General features: G+C 38.1%; 2 protein-coding genes across 11 annotated transcripts in view; one reads left to right on the top strand and one right to left on the bottom strand.

Annotated features, from left to right (window-relative positions):
• The window catches only part of MOK (MOK protein kinase), a 45,632-nt gene extending 37,616 nt beyond the window's left edge, over positions 1-8,016 (top strand). Inside the window, exon 11 of the mRNA XM_052783214.1 lies at positions 7,937-8,016. Coding sequence (XP_052639174.1) covers positions 7,937-7,945 — 9 coding nt within the window. The 3' untranslated portion in view covers positions 7,946-8,016. The remainder of the gene's footprint in view (positions 1-7,936) is intronic.
• The window catches only part of WDR20 (WD repeat domain 20), a 49,328-nt gene that overhangs the window by 10,650 nt on the left and 13,606 nt on the right, over positions 1-25,072 (bottom strand). For 9 of the 10 annotated variants that reach the window (XR_008234575.1, XR_008234576.1, XM_052783203.1 and 6 more), the window contains exons 2-3: positions 7,899-8,081; positions 1,637-2,914 (exon numbers count right to left, since the gene is read on the bottom strand). Coding sequence is in view for 8 of the 10 variants with exons in the window: in XM_052783203.1 (XP_052639163.1) it covers positions 1,637-2,914; positions 7,899-8,081 (1,461 nt within the window). In the remaining 2 variants the exon portion in view is untranslated. The remainder of the gene's footprint in view (positions 1-1,636; positions 2,915-7,898; positions 8,082-25,072) is intronic. The other variant, XM_052783211.1, reaches the window with a different exon arrangement.

Raw genomic sequence — 25,072 nt, 5'->3', positions numbered from 1 at the left:
ACAAAAAGAAAATATAGGTCACAATAGAAATCTGAGGCACTGCTGTATGCGTATAAAGTTAATTCATAAGATGTGAATTGCACTGAGTCACAGAAGTGATAACTGCTTTAGTATTTTCATTTAGGAAAAACATTTTAAATAGTTTAGTGTTTTGGGGGGGGTGCTCTTTTTTTTTTTTTTTTTTTTTTTTTTTTAATTAATGCTGGATCTGTAGTTGTTAGGCAAAAACATACTTTTAGGGAACACCCTCCTCCCTTCTGCCCAGAAAAGGGTTTACAATTTTTTGTTTTAGATTCAACCTTTAAATATGCATTAAGATGCAGAGCAGACATAGCTCTCTACGCATACCTATGTTGTGACAAATTTGATAACATCTCAAAAGAAACTTACATTATACAAACAGTTTTAAGAAAAATTACTGAGTTTTACTTAGAAGTTTATAGCAATGAAGATGTGGTATATAAATATATACAGTACCTCCACTTCAAAAGTCAGATTTATGAACCAAATAGTTAAAACCTAATGAACATCAGATTTTCATTTAGGTTGCCCAACATGGCAATATTCAGGTGTTACCAGATTATTTCTTTTTCTTCAGATAACCTACATGCCCTTTCAGAAATTTTCACAAAACTAATGGTCCTTTTTGCTAGATCAACTCTGGTAATGTTTTCATAGCTGTATTACTTTAAAATGTTGCTGGCAAACAAAGCTATTGTAGCACAAAGTACTTTTTAATAAAATAATCACCACATTTAGCTTCATTCAAAATTTAGCTTGCTATACATTGGACAGAAGAAAAATAAAGTTTTATCTGTGTTCAAGTGCATTAACAACAAGAGTTAAAACTAGTAATATATTTTAATGAAGATTCAAATGATAGAACAGGTGCCATCAAAAAGCACGAGCTTGTCAATGATCAAATTGCCTAACAAAACTGACAGTAACATAACACTGAAACTACTTAGAGAAAGCTTGCATGATTTTCCCTAACTTAACAAATACATAAATCAAGACCTGGCTAAAATTAGAGTTCCTTGATAGTACTGATTCACAATTTCAAGAGCATAAACTACAGTCAGTAAAGGGCTCACAAATCTGTGCATAAAATGGCTGACGTTTTAATAAGTGGTTTTACATTAATGGCAGGCCACCACAGAAAAGTATAGAGGAATAAAACACTTCGGTTTTAATTTTTTCAGAGGCTCACATTTCTCACTAGACTTATAAGCAGCAGCTTTTCATAAGCTACTCTCATTGGGAGTGCTGTATTTTTTAGAAAACATTAGAAGGATTATAGTTATTTTAGTGATTGACAGGTTTTACTTCAATTTTTACATAAATAGCTTTTACCATATTGTGGTTATGCTTAAGTATAAGAACACTGATCAATAGTTTAGATGCACAGTATTTATTTCTTCTGCTGGAAGGCAACTATACTTAATAATTGTATCCAAGACACTTCAAATCATTCAGAAATATGGCATGCAGTATCCAAAAGTATGGCTCTGAGGATTTTTTTTTTTTTTTACATTAAGCATAAAGAAATTTTATATTCAACATTCATTTATATTTCAAGAAAACTACCTATTCAGAGTTCTAGTTCTTTGATGCAGCATTAAGGATTAAAACTTACCACTTTACCAGGCCTTGCCCATGTGCAAATAAATCCCTCCTGACAAGCAGTGACTATACAGTCTTCAAGAAAAATTAACACAGTCAGTCTTTCATGTGCTATCTTTTTACAGATAAGAGGCTCTAACAAGGGAACATCTTCCATTCGGGGACAGAGAGGTGTTCCCAAAGTTTTAGCTGGGTCCGTTTTGGTTTTAGTAACTAGGTTCAGTTTGTCACTGCTCTTGCTAGATATATGTCCCATGCTATGATTTCTCTTGTGATCTTTTTCATGGTGTCTTTCCTTCCGATCGTGTAGCGATAAGGTTGCAAATTTACTAACACCAGAAGCAATGGCACCATCCATGACACTGCTTTTACTGCCAGCATTTGAGACTGCAGAGTGTGGAAGGCTGTTTGACCGTGGAAGAGGAGGGGGTACAGAGTTTCCAGGTGTTGTGATACTGTTTCCATTACTTCCTGGGTTAGTTCCACCACTTCCAGCAGGTGGACTTGTGGCGTTCATGACATTTGTATGTGTCCTTGCTCTTGAGAGAGGTTGGTGAGGGAAGAGGATATCTTCTGTAAGATCCCACAAACAGAGCTGCGTGTCCTGGCCTACTGAACCAAATCTATACGTAACGCTTACTGGACGGCTGTCTGTAGAGTTCCTTTTGGATAGCCTAGATTGCGTACTATTTGCTCGATCTCTGCCAAAATGAAGGTCTTGGAAATCCTCATCACTTCCGCTAAATTCCATCGGGTCACTCTCTTCTACACTAGTGGTATATGGATCAAACGCAACAACACTGACCCATGATTTATGTCCGTGGCCTCTCGCTATTACTCGACAGTCCACGAAAGACCAAACTGTTACCAAGTCATCCTCTCCACCTGTCACTATGTATTTCCCATCAGGACTCCAACACACACACAGCAGTCCTCCAAAGTAGCTTTTCATTGTACCATGCAATTCCACTGAATCAAAGTTAAACACACGAAGAAAACCATCCTGGCTCACACACGCCAAGAACTTCCCATCTGGGGAAAAGGCAAATTCATTCAGGGCACCCTCACCTACTGTCCATTTAAGCAGAGGGTTTCTTGTGGATTTACTCTTGCAAGTGTGAACTGCAAAACTTTCTCCTTGTTTAAGTAGCTGGTAGTGCGGGGCTGTGGTACCACAAGTGTGCTCCACGTTATACAAGTACATATTGCCACTGGAATGAGCTACTAGGAAAAGGCTTTCCGAACCTGGTACCCATTTTACACAGGTTACTCTGGATTTGTCTATTAGTCTCTGTGAAAAACAAAGAAGATACACATCAGAAAGTCTGAAAATTAAAGTTTTAATAATTAACTGTAAATCTGAGCTTTCTGGGGAATGGGGAACAATCCTTAAGCAAAGTGAACTCAGCGTTCTATAAAGGAGCTATGTTATTGTATCTGCAAAAACTTATAATCTTATCAGACAGTAAAGAGGAAATTATTTTTAGACAAAGTGCTACCAAAGGTTATTATTGTGGTCCAGTCACATTCCACAAAGAACATACTTCAATCAAGCCAATCTGTTGTTATGAATCTAAAGGTAGTGTTCTTAGGTTTATTTTTTGCTGTGTAGGTTGAAGAATATGAAAAGAAAACCATCAATAAAACACAGAATGAGCTAAAGGGAAAAAAGGCAGTTACTCATCTGTACTACATAACAAACAGGTTACAAATCAACAACAGTACATTTAGACTCCTGTTTTATCTGAAACCACAAATAAAATTCATCGGGGGGGCGGGGGGGGAGGCTTTAGGAGCCTTTACCAGATTTTACTGATTCAGGGAACAAAAGCTACATACACAGTGATCCCGTTACCACGTGGCTGGAAAGTTAGTAGTTAAATGCACATGCTTCAGTGAATTCAGAAGGCACCAAATACTCTTCACCTTGGAATCCCCACCCACCCTCCAATTACTTATCATTCATTAGCCAAGGACCTGTCAATACTCTCAGTTACCACCTGATTAAGAAGCTTCCTTTAAAGAAAAACATTTTAATAGAATCCATCATTGCAAAAGAATGAACACACACATTAAACAAACACTGCTGATCATAATGTCTTCAATGCTGTAAGAACTCAGAGATAAAGTTTGACTCCTTGAGTTTGCTAGTGTAGTTCTGGTGGACTTCTAAAACTTACCAACTCAGTCATGGCATCACTCAACTGCAACTTGGAGACAAGTAATTCTTTACATGCACATTCAAGATTTGTATTTGGCATAGATTGATTATAGGCTGAAAGAAGAGCTCAGCTACACAAAAGGCAAGAATGCAAATACGAAGAGCCTAACGATACCAGAACAAGTTACAAAAGTGTTAAACAAAGAACAAAAAAAAAAATCCCCCCCAAACCTTGCTATGCTGTTCATCACAAACAAAAAAACCAAACTAATGGATAATTCATTGACTGTTATCAATTCTGGGCCTGTAACTATCACTGGAAAGCAGCATCTGGTCATTTTAGATTATATTTACGTGTATACTTTTGCTGCTGTCAACCTCAGTGTAAGACCAGGAAGCCTCTCTTCTGTAATTTCTCATTGGTTAAATTAGCTATTTTGCACTGGAGAGCTGAGATGTCACTTAATCTGGGAACGTCTCCTCAAATGTGGTAGCTTTAAAATAACATATTCTTAGCTTCTGTCGTGATATTTTAAATAGTTTGTCATGTGTTCAGTGATACCTATCATTCATGTCTCAGTAATGATGAGATCAGAAACATTAGACAGAAAGTTACCTGGTACATACCAAGAGAATATGGACAGGGAACATCAGCCCAGCCCGTTTGCTATAGGCAATAGTCCTCTCATTACAAAACTACTGCTAATACAGCAACAAAGCGAAATTTCTTGCTCTCCTCTAGTAGAGTAGCTCAACGTGACATACAACCTCTACTCATAAGAGCAGTTGCTCAAATTTTATGCTAGAAATGGCATTTTAAGTCCATAATCTTGTTGGGTTACATGATCTTAAATATTGTACAGAAATCCTGCAAACCTAATTTTTACTCCAAGGAGGCTAGGAACAAAACAGAAGATTGCAATCTGCAATGAGAACAGATTAGCTCAAAGAGACAAGACGCAGAGAGACTTTAAGCTGATATGTAGCAAGTGACTACAACTCAACCCCTTCTCAACCAGCAGAGCTTTAAATTCAGCAGGAACATAAAAACTCTGAAGTTATGACTTTCTGAAGACTTTCAACTGGGCTCACACACTTCTGCAGCACAACAAAACAAGACTTGAAGTCAGTATGACTAGCAGATTCATTACAAGAATGGACTGAATGCAGTATCAAGTAAATCAGTGGAGTAGCTGGGATAAGGAATTTATGTTCAGTTTGGTGAAAGAATAGTAAGTGAAGGAACTTCAGTCACCAGTCAGGAAGGCAAGCCAAGATTATCTTAGTAGCCATGTTTTGAACAAGCTTGAAGGGACAAAATTATAGGCATAGGCCACAAAGGAGTGAAAAAACTGAGGCAATCAAGGAATATGCATTAAGGTCTGACAAAGAGCTTTGGCAACACAGGTATATGAAAAGTTTATTAGGAAAAAAAATGCAGCTTAAGGCTTTAGTTTAAATAAAAAAAGAATAAAAAAAATTATGAAAGAAACATAATTGAACTGGCTAGGTGTTGGCTAGCTTAAGAACAACCAACTACCACATGGAAACAACTGATTCTGTGAGGTATACTTGGTTGTTTTGGGGCATAAGAAAATATCACTAATTTAATTGACACAGCTAGAAGGAATACCACTGTTGATACAGATTGATTTAGGTAGGCAGCCACAAGCTGCATAGTATCACCCACCTCAGCCTTTCAAGTCCCTATTGTCTTCTACATCAACAGAATTAAAAAAAAAAAGGGGGGGGAAGAGTAACAAGTTAAAATGCAATAGCCTTACTGCAGTCTAAGTTCAACATAAACTTCTGTGTCATAACAGGTTAAGTTATTTCACATATCACATACGATTAAGTGCTATCCTGATTGCTTTATCACAGGTGATAGTCAAAACAGAGGTTTGGGCTACCTGAATCACCAAATTACTAACAGGACAGGTGGTGAATTCTATTACCTCTAACCCTAGTGCTAAATCTGTTGAAAGGTGTAAACACTCATTTAGACCACCTTCTGCCTATGAAGACAGGTTTATTCTCACTATCTAAACTATAAATAGATTCAAAACCCAATAGGCACCTTCATCTTGAAGCAAACAAAATGGCTCAAACATCAATGGTCACTAATGTTTCTCTGAAATGGCTTTTCGATACAAGCCAGAACTTCCAAACACATCCAGGGCAAACTTCAATACTGTAACTGACAGATTAAAAATATATAAAAGTTTTAGATTGGTTGTAAATGCAGATAAGATCAGTGTAGGAAACAAGAATTTGTCATTTAACTCTAGCGTACTGTGCACGTAGTTTTGGTAACACTGAGCAAATCCTTAGGTTAGCTTTGTGGAAAATAGATCACCTCATTTAATTTCCACCAAACTGTCAAAGAATGTATTCCCACCAAAGTAATGCTGGTTATAGTACAAAGAAAAGACAACACAGTCTAATGGAAAGTGGCTTCAGTGCTTCCATCATTTGTAGGCTACCACAAGAACTATTCAGCCTGCAACACAGCTTTACACTGCAGACTCTAGACAGTTAAACAACATCAAGGAATGTAAGCATGCATTGGACCTTTATGTAAGTATTTCAGCAGGAGTTTTCCTCAAAGCAACTATAGTTCAGCTACAAGAGTGGGAACTGCTCTGTGATATGAAACTCTAGTTGTTTATAGTATTTCTACTGCCATTTGTAATACTTGCACTATTATCATACAAGATTAAATCAGAGCTGTACTTACACAAGCAATTTGTTCACAACCAGACCAGCACTCCCAGTGGTGAATTTGCACCAATGACAAAGTTCGAGTTTTTTTGGTTTGGAGTTGTGTTTTTTTGCAGGGAGAGGTGTGAGGACAATGCTAAAATGAACATTTCAACTATTTATACAGAGGTTTCTACCAGAGTACTCCATGCAACATTAAGATTCTCCAGCACCGTTTCCCACTCAGCACAAGCAGAGAGACAGAGCAGGTGGGAAAAGGCTAAGTAAGAAGAAAAACACCCCTCTTCTGATCTAGATGTAGCTAATTTTAGAAAGCTGAGGAGGAATTAGACAGTTCTAATTATAAAACATCCCCATTGAGAACAATACTTCAATCTTCTTTGCACAAAGACAGAGCAAGGCAACACATCTCTCTGAGGTGGGAAGGATATGCTTGCTCAGTTTGAAAGCTGCACAAGGCTTAACTTCATCTGCAAAGCTCTTATCCAGATTTGAAATTTATTAAAAAAAAAAAAAAAGAAGAAAAAACAAAAAGACCTGCAAAGCTCTTTGCTATTACCCCCCCAAGTCACCTGCAGCTGGATTAAAAACACAAAAAGGAGAAAAAAAACCACCCCCCAAAAAACAACCAACACCCCCTAAACCACGCAAATTCCTGTAGCTTACCCTCTGCAGAAAATGCTGTCAAAAATTTCTTTCCTTGTTAGCATCTAGACACTTACTCTTCTAAGAATGCCAATACTACCAGATAAAGCCAGTGGTCCTGTAACTTGGCATTAATCATCCCCCTCAGTACTCCCTTCTATCTTTTCTTATTGCACAGCAGCAGAAAAAGCAGATGGAGAGTTTCAGGAACATCACATGGCCAAGACATCATAAGCCTTCAGCTTTTTCTATGCAGCATTCAGCTTGATATCCTCGTCTTCCCCAAGCAAGCCTTTAAGAATCCTTGATACAGTTTCTGCTGTAACATCCTGACCATAAGAATTGGTATTTTTACCTTATTTAATATTTAGACCATAATATATTAGTTAAATAGAGGCTTAAATGTTTTCTTCTTCATTCGGAACCAGAACCCTCAGAAACAACTGACTGCAGAGCACATGCAGCAACATTTAGATCTGTAGACCTTTTTTCCATCAGTTAACTGTCATTAACTCTAGTTACAGTATTACCCAAACTAGAAAGTCCTAATTTTTAAAGTGCAAAATATTCCTTCATGAATAACATTTTTGTATACGTATTCCAAGCCAATGAAACAGCTGAAAAACAAAGGCAGTGACTGAATGATAAGCTGTATAGGCAAACAGAGCCATCTACAGAACTCTGAAAAATGTAGGATCTTTAATATCACAAATACATTGCATGCAACAATGTTAAGATTTCTACTTACTTCCTCATTAAATAATTTGCTTGTTTCTTTTTTAATAGGGTCTATAAGTTGGACCTGGCCTGCAGAGAAGCCCACTAGAAGAGACACACTTTCTGCTGTGGCCGTTAAGTGATTGAAGTCATGGCATGTAGGTTGTGTTCCTTTGTATATCCTTTTGTCTATTGGTTTACTCAAGTCCGCAGCCTGCAAAGAGAGTAAACAGAATTAAGACAGTTTATCACAATATGCGTATATAACCAGTTCTATTTGCAACAATTTATGCAGTCACAAAACCCTACTTTAAAAAGCAGCTTTGTATTTATCAAGACATCCAAGATGTCATCAAAAGGTTTATCTTTTCATATAATGCAATACTTGTGTTTTTCAATTTTGCTAAACAGTATACCTACCTAGCCTTTGCAACTACATCACATGACAAACCAGTGAAAACCATTCAGTAACACAAAGGCTCCAGTGAGTCCTCAATATCAACCTATTCCCCAAAGGCTTATCCTGCCAGAAGAGGCATTCCATCACACAGAGACAAGTTATCTTCTACCTTCCTAGTAGCAGCTTTCTCAATATTGAGTACAACCAATTTTGGATTAAAAATAGCATATTCTCAATCACCTGATTCTTGTACTCTAAGTCTAGCCTTTTATAACAGGCAAACATACAATATTGGTCTCAATTTAAAAAATGATCAACTAGATCCTAGGAGAGCATCTTCTAGGAACACTGACTCCAGATGCTGATACTGTGATCATAAAACATATTTTAAGCCATTAAGCTACAGAGTAATTGTGGTTCTAACACTGAACACAGAATTCAAATATAGCTCAGACAAAGTAAGTGCTAACAAAACTGAAGAACCTCAATATAAACAACTGAAGATCTGGCACTAAAGTGTCAGAAGAATCAAAAGGAACTGAAAAGCAATTTAAAATGCGCTCTCAGTTGTATAACCCATGTTTATCCCCATATCACTTCTGGACAACCTAATCTTTCATCATCCAGTGATTAAACCCCATATATTTCATATGCAAAACGATACATCAGGTTCAACCTTTTTTTTGTTTGTTTTTTTAAACTCCCTATTTACTAGGTTCAGAGTCTGTAATTAGAAAGCTGCAGACACTCAACAATGTTACAGACCTGAGATGTAGCTGTGATTTGGGACTCTAATTTTGATACATACTTTTTCAGTATTTTTAGTCAGAGGGAACTGGGCCAGCAATATAAGAAATAAAACTTCTTTGAGGAAGAGGACAAGCTTCACATAAAAGAAAGTTGCTCCAGTGTATTAAACCTTCAAAGATGAGGTCTAAAGAGCAGCAAATCCTTGGTGTGCATGGAGCTACACAGCCAGAAACTAGACCTGTCAGTAGGGAAAAATCATAACTAGCTACACAGTGATTCATGTCAGGCGAGCCATTTCCAAGGCAAATTTAACTACAGTATATGCATGATAAGCATATATATGCAACAGTATTAAAGTTGCACTTGTGTTTTGCAGCATATATTATAAACCAGTTTAATCAGGTGTATGGCCTCCTGGTTGAAAACTCAAAAATGAGATGATGTATTCCAACTTCTAAAGTCAGCAGATTAAAAAGTTATTCTCCAGAGCCCAGAGATCCATTATAAGCTAAAGAAGAATATTAGCAATACATCTTCAAGGAGAACTTAAATAGAATACTAGCTCTACTGGGAAATCATAGGATTAGGTGCATGCCTACCAAGGAGCATTCAGAGACACATGTAAATCTGTAATTTGAAGCTGAAAGATCAAATCCTAGAGGCCATGCAGTTATCTCTTTTATTGTGCAAGATTCCCTTGTCCTGTGTCACTACAAAAATAAGTGATATCAAGGGATAACTCTCAAAATTGAGGTAGCATTTCTATCTGGAAGACCATTCTATAGAAACATATAGATGCATCCCTCCATACCTCAAAGAAACACAGAGTTAACAAGGTACCACATCTCTCTCCTCTCACCCATGAGACTTGAAGTTGTGTCCTCTGGACTAAAGTTCCAGCAGGACCCAATGCCTAAGAAAGAAGATCCCTTTTAAAGTAAATAGAACTCAGCCTGAATCATGCTGAATGATCAGAGAACCATAGACTCTCCTAGCCAGCAGAAAACACAGGTATTCCCAGGTTGTTCTTCTGAATCTTCACTATCATTTTAAGCAGCAAAGTATTAAGAGGTGGCTATTTTCAGATTGGAACTATACCTTGCTCTTTCGTCTTGCTGAGGTTTTATATCACTAGCTTTTGGTTTTGTTGTCTGACAAATTTCGTGTGACTGAAGTTCCCCATCTTCTGAAATTATGTGATAACAGATCCAGCAAGACATGAAATTCTGATATATTAAATCTAAGCACAGACTTCACTGTGCTTGTTCTAGCTGTTCTCTGGGAACCAGATGGCAGTGACAATCTGTCTAAACTTAAATGGAGAACAAACAAACTAATTCAACCCAGAATTACCAGGCTTCTACTGACAGGGATGCCCCGCCTTTTATTTACATGCAGCTAGTGTTTTCAGTTATAATATAGTTGTCTCATGGAGATAAGTCAAATCTACAAGCACAAAAGTACTCTCTGAGTCTTGATCTCTCTTAATTGAAATACAGGGTAGAATCAATGAGCATAAGAAGTAGGAGACTTTTTTATTTCTGCACAGTTGAAGGATTGCTGTTGGATTTTGGTAAGAACAAGAAAAGAGCTTACTCATAAAATTCAGTCATGCCTGGGACTCAGCATTTCATTAGCTCACCACTAAGTCCATTTGCTATAGCTATTTTGTGGAAGATTTGATTCTCAGAAAAGAGATCTGAGTTTACAACTGTCAAATCCTAGGATATGACATTATTTACTGAACAAGGTGATGTAAGCTGCCCCCCTCTCAGAAGAATGGTGATATATTTTGAAAGAGAATAGAAAGATCTTGGGATTAAGTGTTACCAAACAGTAACCCTCACCTCAGGCACCCTCACCTCTGCTTGAGCTGGGAGCAAGCTATTTGCTTGCTTCCTGTTCCAGTTCCCCTTACCATTCTCTTCTGTAAAACACTCAGCCCTATTCCAGCCTGTCCATTTAGAGAAACTTACTCCATTGTGGATGATTCATGATGAGAGCAACACTCTGTAATTAGAACTTAAGTCTAATCATGACTGAAAGAAGGTTGGGGCATCTAATGCAAGGTTAAGAATCAATACCATCCTCCTTTCAAATAAAAATCTGTGCAAGCCTTTGAAGTACATCTTTGCTAATCAAGACTCTAGTATTAGCAGCTGGGCCAACTGACACCTGCATGTCATGGTTTAACCCCAGCCAGCAACTAAGCACCAGACAGCCACTCACTCACTCCCCCACCCCTGGTGGGATGGGGGAGAGAAGCAGAAGAATAAAAGTGAGAAAACTCATCAGTTGAGATAATGACAGTTTAATAGGTAAAACAAAAGCTGCGCACGCAAGCAAAGCAAAACAAGGAAATCATTCACCACTTCCCATCGGCAGGCAAGTGTTCAGCCACCTCCAGGAAACCAGGGCTCCATCACGCATAAGGGTTACTTGGGAAGACAAACACCATCACTCCCAACATTCCCCCCTTCCTCCTGCTTCCCCCAGCTTTATATGAGGAGCATGACATCATATGGTCTGGAATATCCCGTTGGTCAGTTGGGGTCAGCTGTCCCGGCTCTGTCCCTCCCAACTTCTTGTGCACCCCCAGCCTACTTGCTGGTGGGGTGGGGTGAGAAGCAGAAAATGCCTTGACTCTGTGTAAGCACTGCTCAGCAATAACTAAAACATCCCTGAATTATCAACAGTGTTTCCAGCACAAATCCAAAACGTAGCCCCTTACTAGCTATTTTCAAGAAAATTGGTTCTATCCCAGCCAAAACCAGCACGCTGCGTTAGAAGTCTGCTCCTACCAACATACAGTGGTATTTCCTTGGGCAAAGGAACAATGAATAATAGTTATCAGGCAACAGGAACAAGAGGAATCTCACACAACACCTGTCTAAAGTTAGTGAAGCAGCTGAACAAAATAGGTTTACCTGGGGCATCAACAGCTTCCGAGTCCTGCCTTTTAATAGATTAAAACTCTCTAGAGAACTTTACACTTTACAGAAGAAAAATTGACCAACTTTGCCATTTAGTTCTTTGTGATGAATTCATACTCTAGAAGTAAAACATGAACCATGCAACTGTTTTGGAGACTTCCTAGTCCCATTTAGTTAACTCTCACAACACACTATTTTAGCAAAATTACCCCCCCTCTGCTAGGGTAGGGAGGTAAAAATAAATAAATAAATAAATAAATAAATCTAACAGTCTAGCAGTTGCCCATTCACCCTGAATCATGACTTCAGCAGAAAGGCAGTCAAGTGGAACATCTTAACCACAGCTTTAAGTACCTAAACACTAGGAATTGGGGGGGGGGGGGGGAGAATCAGTCACCTCAGTCTGAAGCAAATATTTAAGTTTTCAGATTCTGTTATTTGAAATGTCTGATTAGGATGGGCATCAATAACCTTGGTTCTGTAGCTGTATGTAATTTTAAGGTCAAAGCCAGATTACTATCTGTCCAAGATTCATTCTTTTTATATACTACTGATCCGAGTCTTAGAGCTTTCATACTAAGATTTCCCATACAGTGAATCACATTATTTCAAGTCAGCATTTAATCATACTCCTTGACAGGTGAGATTTCTTCCTGTACCTTTTCTTTTCCTAACTTACATATTCAGCTTTCTGCAAATTTTAGTTGAATTAGATGTATCATAGATGCTATATTTCCTTCTGTGCTGGATTGACCCTGGCTGGACACCAGGTGCCCATCAAAGTCACATCTATCACTCCCCCTCCTAAGCTGGACAGGGGAGAGAAAATAAAACAAAAGGTTCATGGGTTGAGATAAGGACAGGGAGAGATCACTCACCAATTATCATCACAGGCAAAACAGACTCGACTGGGGGAAACTAGTTTAATTTATTACTAATCCAATCAGAGCAGGGTAATAAGAAATAAAAATAAATCTTAAAACATCTTCCCCCACTCCTCCCTCCTTCCCAGACTTAACTTTACTCCCAATTTTCTCCACCTTCTCCCCCCCAAACAATGCAGGGGGATGGGAAATGGGGGTCACAGTCAGTTCATCACACGTTATCTCTGCCGCTCCTTCCTCCTCAGGAGGACGACTCCTCACACTCTTCCCTGCTCCAGTGTGGGGTCCCTCCCACAGGAGACAGTCCTCCATAAACTTCTCCAACATGAGTCCTTCCCACAGGCTGCAGTTCCTCATGAACTGCTCCAACATGGGTCCCTTCCACAGAGTGCAGTCCTTCAGGAGCACACTGTTCCAGTGTGGGTCCCCTGCGGGGCCACAGGTCCTGCCAGAAAACCTGCTCCAGCGTGGGCTTCCCACAGGGCCACAGCCTCCTTCAGGCATCCACCTGCTCCTGCGTGGGGTCCTCCAGGGGTTCAGGTGGATATCTGCTCCACCGTGGACCTCCACGGGCTGCAGGGGGACAGCCTGCCTCACCATGGTCTTCCCCACGGGCTGCAGGGGAATCTCTGCTCCAGCGCCTGGAGCACCTCCTCCCCCTCCTTCTTCACTGACCTGGGGGTCTGCAGGGTTGTTTCTCTCACATGTTCTCACTCCTCTCTCCGGCTGCAGTTTCTGTTACACAGGTTTTTTTCCGTTCTTAAATCTGTTATCCCAGAGGTGCTACCACCATCACTGATGGGCTCGGCCTTGGCCAGCAGTGGGTCCGTCTTGGAGCCAGCTGGCATTGGCTCTGTCAGACATAGGGGAAGCTTCTAGCAGCTTCTGACAGAAGCCACCCCTGTAGCCCCCCCGCTACCAAAATCTTGCCATGCAAACCCAATACACCTTCCAAGCCAAAAAACATCTCCAAGATCAGAACGGAAAGGAGTTATTTATTAATTTATCTCCGATAATTTCAACTGCAGTCATCAAAATGCTTCCTTTAGATACTTAATAGTATTTAATATCACATTTGCCAGGAGACTGGCTTTCAATGGGTCATAGCTATAAGTGAGATCAAGACAGAATATTAGGTCTTTAAGCCTGGAAGTAAGGGGAAACATTTAATAAAAATTTTACTTCCAAAAATCCTCTTAAATTCTCTCTTGTCCAGAGAATTAATTGATCATGAATGGCAGATTACAGATTAGCTATGTATGTAGAGCTCCAGCGCAAAATAAAAGAGAAGACACAAAGAACCAAGATACACTTTTGAAAACAATTTCCTCAGCATTTCTGGAGCTTGGAATTCACAACTTATTGCCTGTAGCTTGATATCTCTTCAATACCTGGCTGTCTAGGGATGTAATGGTCTCTGGTCTGTAAACAGAACAATTTGAGAAAGCTGTGCTTGTTATAATGCTCTACAAGTAACATGAGAAAACAACTCTTAGGATTATTATTAAGTGAACTTTATTGAACTTCACAGGTGGTCTTTAAACCCTAGCTGAAAAAAAGAGGCAAGGTAACCCTTGCTGCAGCACTTTGCCTTAGAGTATCCCCTAGTGAACAGCACAGGGTCTTCCAGGACAGACTTGCTAACTGTATTAGCAAGGACAGGGAAAACTAAACCAGGAGGCCCCTTACAGCTTGTTTATTCTTCCTCCATGTCTGTGCTGGTCTCCCTCTCCCTCCTGCAGAGCTAGCTGAAGGACAGAGAAAGTTGAGGAACATGGCAAAAAAGCTGAGTTACCCTGGAGATATTTGCAGAATTTTCTGGCAAACTCTGTTCATTGTTTCTGCCAGAAATACTAGCTTCAATACTTCACACTGGAAATCCCTCTGATTACTTTATTATCAAAGGACTAGATTTCCAGATCTCTTTTGTAGAGCCCAAATACAGCTCACTTAATATTAGCAATAGAATCATTTGTAGTTACTTCACTGTTGCTTTGAGCTGGCCTGATCTTATAGCTGACCCTGTTTTGGGCAGGAGGTTAGACTAGAGACTCTGAGAGGCCCCTTCCAACCTGAATGACCCGAGATCCTAAGCTTAGGATCAACCAAAGCAGCAGCAACATGGCCACTCCCGGTTTACTTAACAGGTCTGGTTTACATCTTAAAGGAATTTCACACAGGCAGAAAACAGCAGCAACAAGTTAGTTGTCTTTCCCTATAAAGAACACTGATGTAGAGTAAAAGTTCTGCTTGATGTATATGAGATACATAACAGAAAGTCCAAGCAACGCTTCCTGCAACTATAAAGCCCTAATAAAACACTCTTCAGTGCAGCTGACAGTGCCATAGCCAATCAGTAATAAACTGGCTTCTATTATAATTATAACTGCATGTAAGCTGATAGACTGCTGACTATAACGACCTTAGCTTTCTCAGTAGAAAGTTTAAGGTCTGGCAAGAACACACATCAGTTCCAGGGTCTCTTCAGATTCAACAGCATGAAATTTTCAGGTAGGGCCACTTCAGAAGTCCCCAAAAAACTTAAATTAGTTTGAAAGTGGTAACACTTGTAAACTAAAAAAAAGTATAAATTCTCTTTAGGATTCTGTAAAAAGCCATCAGACAATCATTTGTAAAGTTGCCCTATTTATACATAGCTACAATAGGTTTCTTAAATGTAAGGACAGTTTCTGAAATAAGTAAGAGCAGCTTTTTCCATACCCGAGTGATGTGCTTAGCTTTAAGGGTTGCATAATAGGTGTTTTGTGTGTACACACAGGACTAGTTTTAAGTGTCTCCTAAGCCTTGCAAAGCCATTAATGCTAGGGAAATTGTTCATCTTTATTTTGCAACACTGCATTCAATGTACCTGCTTTACATTAAAGTCACATGTGTAAACCTCAAGAAAACTATTTTAGTTTTGCTTTTAAAATTTGGCTGATCTTTCAACTCTATGAATTGAAGCACCAATAGCTTAACACTCACAACAGCACAACCAATGCTGGAGTTGCTGCCAATTTATATAAGGGCAAGTATGAACTAACACTAAAAACAAGCACATGCATTCACTTTCCCTTATTCCTCTCTAATTGAAGACAAGAGAACCTATGAGAAAGGGATGAAAGTTGCACTGGACAACATGGATTCTGAAAATTAAAAACTAAGAAGTTGGGACAAAAACAATTAGCAGGCAGGAAAAAGAATCTGCTATTTTTAACATACTGCCTCAAAGACTTTCCATTAAGTTATCTCTATAGCTTCCTTTCTCTAGAAAGTCTCCAGAAAGTGTAGCTGCCACTTGGTGCCATTTTAACTTCCATAAATATTAAGATCTTGATCTTCAAGACATGATCATTATTAATTTGGCTTCAGTGGCATACCTTCTGATGTACCTTTTCTAATACATAAATATTTTGAATGACCTCACTTAAAGTTTAAAATAATTTGCATTTATACCTGCTCCCAACAAAAGTGTTTCAAGATTTATTTCCACTCAACAGAACATTTACTCTCCTGAACAACACTGTTTCTCATAAATGGGTTCCTGTATCATTGCAGAAGGTTTTTTATAAGTTACAAAGCACTTGATTAAATGCTGAACAAGAACACTTAAGGCATGTGACAAGAGTTTCTAGGATACTGTGTAAGAACAGCTCTGTTAGTAAAACAGGGACACCAAGTAATTTTATTTAACCTAATTTTTTCGAGCGTTCCACAGAATTCATCCATAACAAAGTCTTAAAGATCAATTTTGTACAAAGCCGTTTGCAAATTCGGGAAGCTACTTGATATTCTTCTCCTTTCTAGATTTAACTAGCACTTGGGGCCATCCAAGACATACATGACTTTTGAAAGGAGAAAAGCATTAGTTAACAAGATTTCAGCGTTTATCCATACAGACAACTATGACCACATACATTAAGATAAAAGCTCTAGTCCAGACAACTGGACATAAATCCATATCTAGTCAAAGATCAGTTTAGTTTTCTGAAGCATCCAATAAAATAATCATATTCTGTTTCCAGAAGAATTATTCTAAGCACTCAGAGCAAAGAGCATGCACTGGTTTGAAATAAATCTATGTGATATTAACTGGACCAATGGATATATAATTGCCAAGATCAAGAAAGTGGATGTGAACACCATAGGGAACACACATAAAGGACTGTTTGATTTACAACTTACCATAACAATGTTAACTCCATTTTAGTAAGGATATAAACCAAAATATTTATCTGGTTACAGTATAGATCAGCACATCCTATTGGAACTTATCTAAGGTGAAAGCACCAGTCTACCAATAACACTAGAAAAAGTAGACTTTTTATTTAAAAAGAGTTCCAAGAACCCAGAACAGCAGCATCCCAAAAAAAGAAAAATAATTTTTTGTTTACAAATCCCCATTCACTTTAGAGGTACATATAGAATCAATTTACCCTTTGTTTGTGAGACCAGGCAAAGGGCATTAAGGTAGGACAGACATGTTAACACATTTGAACTACTGAAGGCCAGGGAGGTTGAGGAAAATTGAAACAATGTTAAGAGCGTCTCCACACAAAAAATACCTCCTCTGCCTTCTGAGCGGAGACCCCTGCTGCTGCCTCCAACCTGTCACAACCCAACAGAAGTCACTGAAATTGTTCCTTTAGAAACCTAAAGCATTTTCAGTTCAACGCATTACTCGTTTGGTGAAATTTAGACCCATGCTGACACTGCTCCTTTTGGCTGGAAGACCAAACCATACAACTTGTGACAGTGCTGTTCAAAGAGCTGGGTCAGACCCAAAGTGTTCTAATGAACTGACCACAACCCTCAGCACAGCTCTCCGGAGCAAGTCCTGGTCAGTCCTGAAAAGGTCTGTGAGCTTAGCGTCTCCAAGAGAAACCAAACAGCCTGGAAGTAGACTGGAAGCACTCCAAGTAACTTGAGCAATCTTCAGCTAAACTATAATCCAATCACTAAAACTTCAGGGAAATGACATGACATTTTAACTTAACTTTTCAAAAGGTGTTTGTTTCTACATATTTAACAAAGTTAATTTTTATTATACCTGCAGAAGAAAACCTGTCCCTTTCGTCCCTAGAAGCGCTCCAATCCTTTACATCATACTTTGCACAATACTGCTTTACTATGATACAGAAAGAGCATAAGAGCTAATTTAACTTGTTCTTGAGCATCTAAATAATCACCCAGAAACCCACACTGAAGAACAGCTAACAAAAGCAGAATTTCACAGTTCCTTTTGCAAAGTTCACCTTATTGTGGGTGTCAGTTAATGGCGCGATCAATTCGGATAAAAATTGAGGCTTTGACTTAAGTGTTATGCATTTGGCCACACTAAATCTGTAAACAGGCTGGTTAAACTCAAACAACTCTGAATATACTCATTGTATCACACACTCCCAAAAGACATGAACTGAATTAGATATTCTATTTTGGTTTAAGCAATTAGTTGCCTTTTTTTTTTTTTTTTTAACAGGAAGAAGGGAAAAGAAGGCGTGATATCAGTATTATTGTCTCTTCCCAGTGGCTAGTCTACAGAATTTTGGCTCAACTGTAGCTCAGCCTGCTGGATAAAAACCTCTCCAACAGAAACCTAATTCAGAATCACGTATGTTCTGCATGCGATGCAGACACCTTCCTCCTCTTCTCCCCCTACTCAGCTCTTTTTAAGGACATATGTAAGAAGGAGATCTCACTGTGCAGTTTTAAGTTCAAAACAATGATCTCTCAGGGCTATTAATAAACCATTGGTGACAGGTCACATTTTTATACTGGTCTCTCCCTAACTGGCTTAAAAATTAAGACACAGATTTAACAAGTCATGGCACGTACATACTTCATAATCATGGACTACAGAACTGGACCACAATCCGACTTTACTCCAATACCATTTCTTCAACAGTGGGCAGATACACGTTCCAGAAGTAAGTTCAGGAAGTTAGCTGCATTAATGGATTATTGTCCATCCTATATTTCTTTCAGGAAGCTATTTAAATTGTAAATATGGAAGTTTAATAACCCTTTACAGGATTTTTTTGCATTAACTACTACATGGAATTGCAAATATTGCCAGATTTTAACACCCACTTTCTGTTCATTATTTACTTAGATGACTGAAGCAACATCTCCTGATAAAGTTAAATATGTGAAAAAAAGTATCAGTTCTGAATTTTGTTCCCCTCTGATTTTACTGAATACCTTCTTGTTCCCAATAAGAGACAATGATGTCCAACATTCCTTACGTATACAGCACTTATACTGCTTACTAGAATAAGCAGTCCCATCCTTATCAGTATTTCCACAGAAGTTTTCAGCTATCACAATTTTCACCATTTCTCTGAATCTCTTTGTAATAACCCCCCCTTTTTTTTTTAGACCTGTATGAACACATATAGATGGATCTACTGATTTGCACAGTGCAATATGATTTACTCCATTGTTTCTAATATTCTTCTCCATTCCATTTCTTACAATATAGAAAAATTAGGATTCAAGTATTGATGAATTAAGGCAGTCATCTATAGCAATCCCTTCTTCTTTTTATGCAGTGGTTCCAAACTGACTCAAGTTTTTTCCTGCAGTGTGTGCCACCAAAAGATTAGTGGAAACATACACTCCTGCTCATTCACCTAGCATAATTGCATCTCCCAAGTTTCTTATAACTGCCTCTTGCCAGTTAATTAGTCCACCTTCAATTTCTGCTGCTTTTCTCTTTTCTTTTCCTGAAGTCATGGATCTACCACAGAACTATAAATTACCATATGCTAAACTTAGTGGGATGAAAGCTATTTAAAGTTTTATTTACTGTGGCTAATCAATGGCACAGTTCATCTCTTTCTGTGGCCTCCAAGTTTTTACTTTCCTTTGAGTTAAACCCAAGTATAATCTTCCAGATGTTTTCACATTCTACTTTTGTTTTAATTACAAAGTGATCAGTAAGTCCTTTTCAAAAGATGTCAGCAAAAAGCACATACTAACCTGTAATTCAATATAACAGTTACTACTTGTAACAAGGCTGCCCAAGGAAGTGGTTGAGTCACCATCCCTGGAGGTATTTAGAAGACGTGTAGATGTGGTCCTTAGGGACATGGTTTAGTGGTGGACTTGGCAGTATTAGGTTTACGGTTGGACTCGACGATCTTAAAGGTCTTTTCCAACCTAAACAACTGTATGATTCTAAGTCTGCAGCTCAGCCTCTTTACACTTAAAACTCATGAGAACTCCTGAACACCACTTCAGCCTAATACTACACTGTTTGTTCCATCACCTAAAACATTTCATGTTCTAATAACACCACTTCCTAGTTATCATGACATCAAGCCTTCCTTCCCAAGACATCATGCGCTATAAAGGCAGAAGCAAGTAAATCAGTTTCTCAATAATAACCAAAACTGCTTTCCCTTAGCCTCCAACTATCTAACATAATCTCCAATCCAGATTATGCAATGCATAAAGTGATAAGGTTGAGTCACGTGTTAGGGTAGGTGGCACACAATCTCAATGTCCAACTCCAACTCTAGCCTCGATCTTCAGGAAGTTTTTAGAAGTAGTGTCTCTCTCAAGCCACAGACTGGCCTTTCTATATAACAGCTTCCCCTTTGGAGAATGAGGAAAAAGTGCATGTAGATACACATGCTAGTTTACATTCAGAAAGAGAAAAATAACTGCTTGATTTGCATGTGACCACACCTATGGAAAAAACTGTACAGCAAGTCACACATAATAATATAGGATTTTGCCACAATATACTGACATGACTGCAATACGAAATACTGTGTTCACAGACAGTTCAAAGGCAGCTTACTAAACAGGGAACCTATCAAACTGAAAATCACCCTATTAAAATACCAACATATAGATCTTTGTTACAGTTAGCAAGCCTTAAGACAAACAACTGCAGGACAGTGAATTAAACACTGCAAGATCTTTAACATACACAAGTCATTAATAAATATATATATAATATACATAATGATTAACACATACAAATAATATAGAGAGATCATATATATATATGATCTAACATACATACAATCATTAACATAAACATCATATATAGATACACACATACAGACTAGCCTGGTCACATCTGTTAAACAAGACATTGCACACTGAAAATATGTCAACCCTGATTACAGCACTTAAGTAATTTCTCTGTCTCCAAGAGGCTATTCTATTCACTCAATGCCCTTACAGTTAGAGGGCAAGCCAACAAAGAATGTCACTCTTCCCTGCTTGTGAATATTGCCTGCTTTGTGCAAAACTCTGAACTGGCAATTAAGATTTGCTTGATAAAACAGGATTTTAAAACAGTATTCTTTGGAAAACAGGCTCTAATAAAATTATAAACAACTACATTTGCTCTCCAAAGAGATTATTTCAGTTTACAAGTTTTCTTTTGTGTATCTTAGTTTCCAAACTTTGGCATGAATTTCCTACTGTGTTTGCCATGGTAACTAAGCAGCCTGAGCCTCTACTTGAAATTCTGTTTAACTGTTTAGTGTTGCATATTGATCAAGATACATTAACACTGTATTGTATTCCAAAGAGTGAAGCAAGTAATTCTCATACTGGAGGAATCGCCTTATTAACTGTTACAAACCTCAAAGGATTTTTGCTGTTGTTTAAGATGGGAGCGTAATGGGGAAACTTCATTGCCAAAGATGTGCATAAATAGCTACCAAATAAAGAGAATGCACTCAGATGTGAGGAATGGGGTATATTCAATATAAGGAGCTACATTAGAACAGCAAAGAGTTTCTACTTGACACTATCTTCTCTCCTGTGAATCAAGACTTTGGACTCCTGTCAGAAAGGAAAATTTGTTCCAAGAGGACATTTGAATGAGAAAGACAATTTCCATACATTAAAGCTTGTACCCTGGTAGAATACTGTTCTGTTCTGGTGCAGGAAGGGCCAGGTAACTGGTTAACTTACTTGAAGTTCTAGGATTAACATTAGCAAAACCAAGCCACAGTTGCTAGCTTCTCTTAGTTTCCATTTTGAAGAAAGATCTTTCTTCAAACATTTATCTCAAACACAGAATCATGAATAAGAAAACATCTGTTTTAAGCACATGGAATCTTTCCTAATTCCCAGAAAACATAACAAATACCTCAGCATACTAAAGTTTTATACAAAAGTAAGTAGAAAACAGATTAGGAAAACCTGAAACAAAAAAAGGCTTACTGCTTAGTTTTTTTCAGCCTCACTACCCTATATGATAGAAAAAGAAGTAAGGGTTGGCTGGTCACCTCTTTTTATAATAAATTAATGTATCCACTATTACCTGATGTTACTATTCAAGAAAGTCTCATCCTTTACTCTGCTTATGGTTAAAGATAGGATGAAATAGTTCTGATCTTCAATGCCTGCCATATAAATGCAGACTTACAATACAGAGAACCATCTCCAAGAATACCTAAACCACAAAATGACCCCCCCTGAAGCTTCCCTACAAAACTACTGAGATACTGTTACCATAAAACATAGCATGCTCTTTCCATGATATCTGCAAAGTCAGCCGTACATCCTTTCTTTCATTGGACTTTACTGTCTCCAGCTCCTCAGTATTTTATAGTTCATTTCCTCTCCTGTATCTAAAAGGCAGTAAGGTAGCCTCTCTGGGTACCACACAGACAGTTGGATTTGTATCACTACACATTTTCTTCATTCCATTCATCTGGCTCAGCTCAAAGAAGCTTCTGGATGAAACACTCTCTGCCTCTTAAAATCTATTCTATACTTCCCATAGAGTCTCTAGCCTATCACACCACAGTATTTTCATTATGCAGTTCAACTGTAAGCAATAGCTTAGAGCAGGGCTGGTCAAAGAGCAGGATCCTTCTGAATTAATAGTAAATTTTGCACAATTGGGATTCATGGGAGATCTGGCAATGTCTCTCATACATCTAGGGAAGGTTTTGTACTATTTATTCTCTCCTTTCTTCTCTTCTTCCTTTTACAGTTTTAAGAAATAGTGATTGCTTTGCTCAGCTAATTAAAAATCACACTCTTCTTTCTCCAGTTTTACACTAGATACCATCTTCTCCTAGTAGCAGGAGTTGAAATTCACCTTAATCAACACAAGCAACCAGAATTTCATACAATATTAAAGCCATCTTTTCAATGCCTTGTACAATGGCACTAAAGACACTTCCTTATTTCTATTGGTAATCCTCATTTGATACATCTTTGAATTGCATTTATCTCCTATTGCCTTCAACAGCTGTATCACAAGCTGGCTCAGCTTATAATCAACATTACACTCTGGTTATCATCTTTTCAAAGTTTTCTGGCTGAAGCAAAAATTCCTTAACTATGTATTTTTTCCAATGAAATTTCACTTCAGTTACTGTTCTGATATCAGGTTGTTTCTCCATATAAAATACTCTGATTATGAACAATGATGCCTCCCAACTTTATTATGAGAATTTTGCCATCGTGTACGTGCTCTTACTTCTTTGTCCCAACATCACCAATGAAAATATTGTTTCCAGAACCACTCCTAGAAGACCTCAACTTGAAGCTCTATTCTCAACAGTTGTCACAGTCCCTGTAATCATTAAAATATGTAAAAAGATACCATGAACTAAGCATTTTCATTCTCTCCCCATTTCAGAACAAAATGAGTTTAAGGTTCTATAACTCCCTTAGTTAAAATATCTATTATATCAACTTAAAATTGCCAGTTCGTACAAGGACACAAACTTAAGTTATAATTCTCCCTTACTACCAGAGTGTTACACTAGAAAGGCTGAGCACCTGAACTTCAAATAAAGCTGTCTGTATAATACATGTTATCCATTAACGTTTTCCCACTGCAGGGAAACATTGTTTTACTTTAAGCAAAACAAAAAAAACAAAAAAAACCCCTAGCACAGAAGTCTACTACCTCGAAATTTCAAAAGCTTACACTGAAAGTAACTTGAAGCAGTTGAGAATTCTCAGGTTTGGGGCGGGGGGGGTTTGTTGTTGTTGGCATGAGGTGTGTGTTGAGTAGCACTCCTGCATGTTTTTCTCTACCTAAACACAATCAAGGATAAGCCTTAAGAAAATACCTGCCTGTTACTGGAGTCACAGGCAGTCAAAGGGTTTTTAGCAGAAGTTTTCACTGTTAGGAATACAGTGAATTAAAAAGCAACTGATTTCAGAATAGTAGAGAGCGTACCAAATATTCGCAGACACTGAATAAAGTTCATGCTGCACTACTACTTATGGACTGTAAGATGCCATGTAAAGAATGTATCACCTTCTGTAAAGGTTGGAATGCACTGAAGCACACATTTTAGTCTCTTCACTTTTGAGGAACTGAGAAAATTAAGTGTACTGTAACAATTACCTCTTAACTACACTTCATAATTAAGTTCAGCAAGGTTCACTTAAGATTTATGCTTAGTTAACTGTAACTCCTTTCTCAATAGTTACAATCTAGTAAGCTATAACAGATTCATAGCTCTAAAGTAAAACAGTAATAGTTATCTTTCTGATCTCCTTGCTCCTTATCCTCTAGTGGACCCTTTAATAGTCGCACTGTTGCCTACACTTACAATCAGTCCTTTCTCACCTGTTTTTAATGCTGAATGAGGCATGATTCAGATGAGCTGAACAAAGATAAGATACATATACTAGATGTAAGAAACAAATTAAATTAAGGAAAAATAGGTATGTAAATATCAAATGGATTCCAAGTAAACCACACATTCTGGCACAATTCAGCAACTATTTTCATTCAGGTCACAGGCTCAGTTGCAATACTTATTGAACAGTTAGTAAGTTACTTTCAGTGGGAAACTGAATTGGCTCAGCTCTGTAAACAAAACTAGTTAGAAAATTATACTTGCTAAAGGTGACACTCATTGAAATTAGACTGCTTTTAGATGGCCCCCAAAACATGGAACAAACTGGAAACATTGCATGACTTAATGACATTGTCACCTCCCAGTTGTTCATCTCCTCCCCATGCACACACAAAAAAGTTACCTGACCTGTAGGACTAGTGTTCTAGTCGGTCACACCTTCAAAGCCACTACTTTCACTTTAGTTTTGAATCTTACTTTTTTCTTCTCTGAAACATTGGTATTGGTTTTGTTACGATATCAGAAAAATGCACTTTAACAATACATGCACACCTATCAATAGCATCCTTTGAGGTTGACTGCATATACAGCTTGCCAGAGACAGAACTGCTGCTTTTGTTTCTTCTTTCAAGAGATCAGACATCCAAAGTATCCTT

The sequence above is a fragment of the Harpia harpyja genome, chromosome 3 (assembly GCF_026419915.1).
Source record: "Harpia harpyja isolate bHarHar1 chromosome 3, bHarHar1 primary haplotype, whole genome shotgun sequence".
Classification (NCBI taxonomy): Eukaryota; Metazoa; Chordata; class Aves; order Accipitriformes; family Accipitridae; genus Harpia; species Harpia harpyja.
Note: the sequence above shows the minus strand (reverse complement) of the source record. Positions and strands in the feature narration are given on the sequence as shown.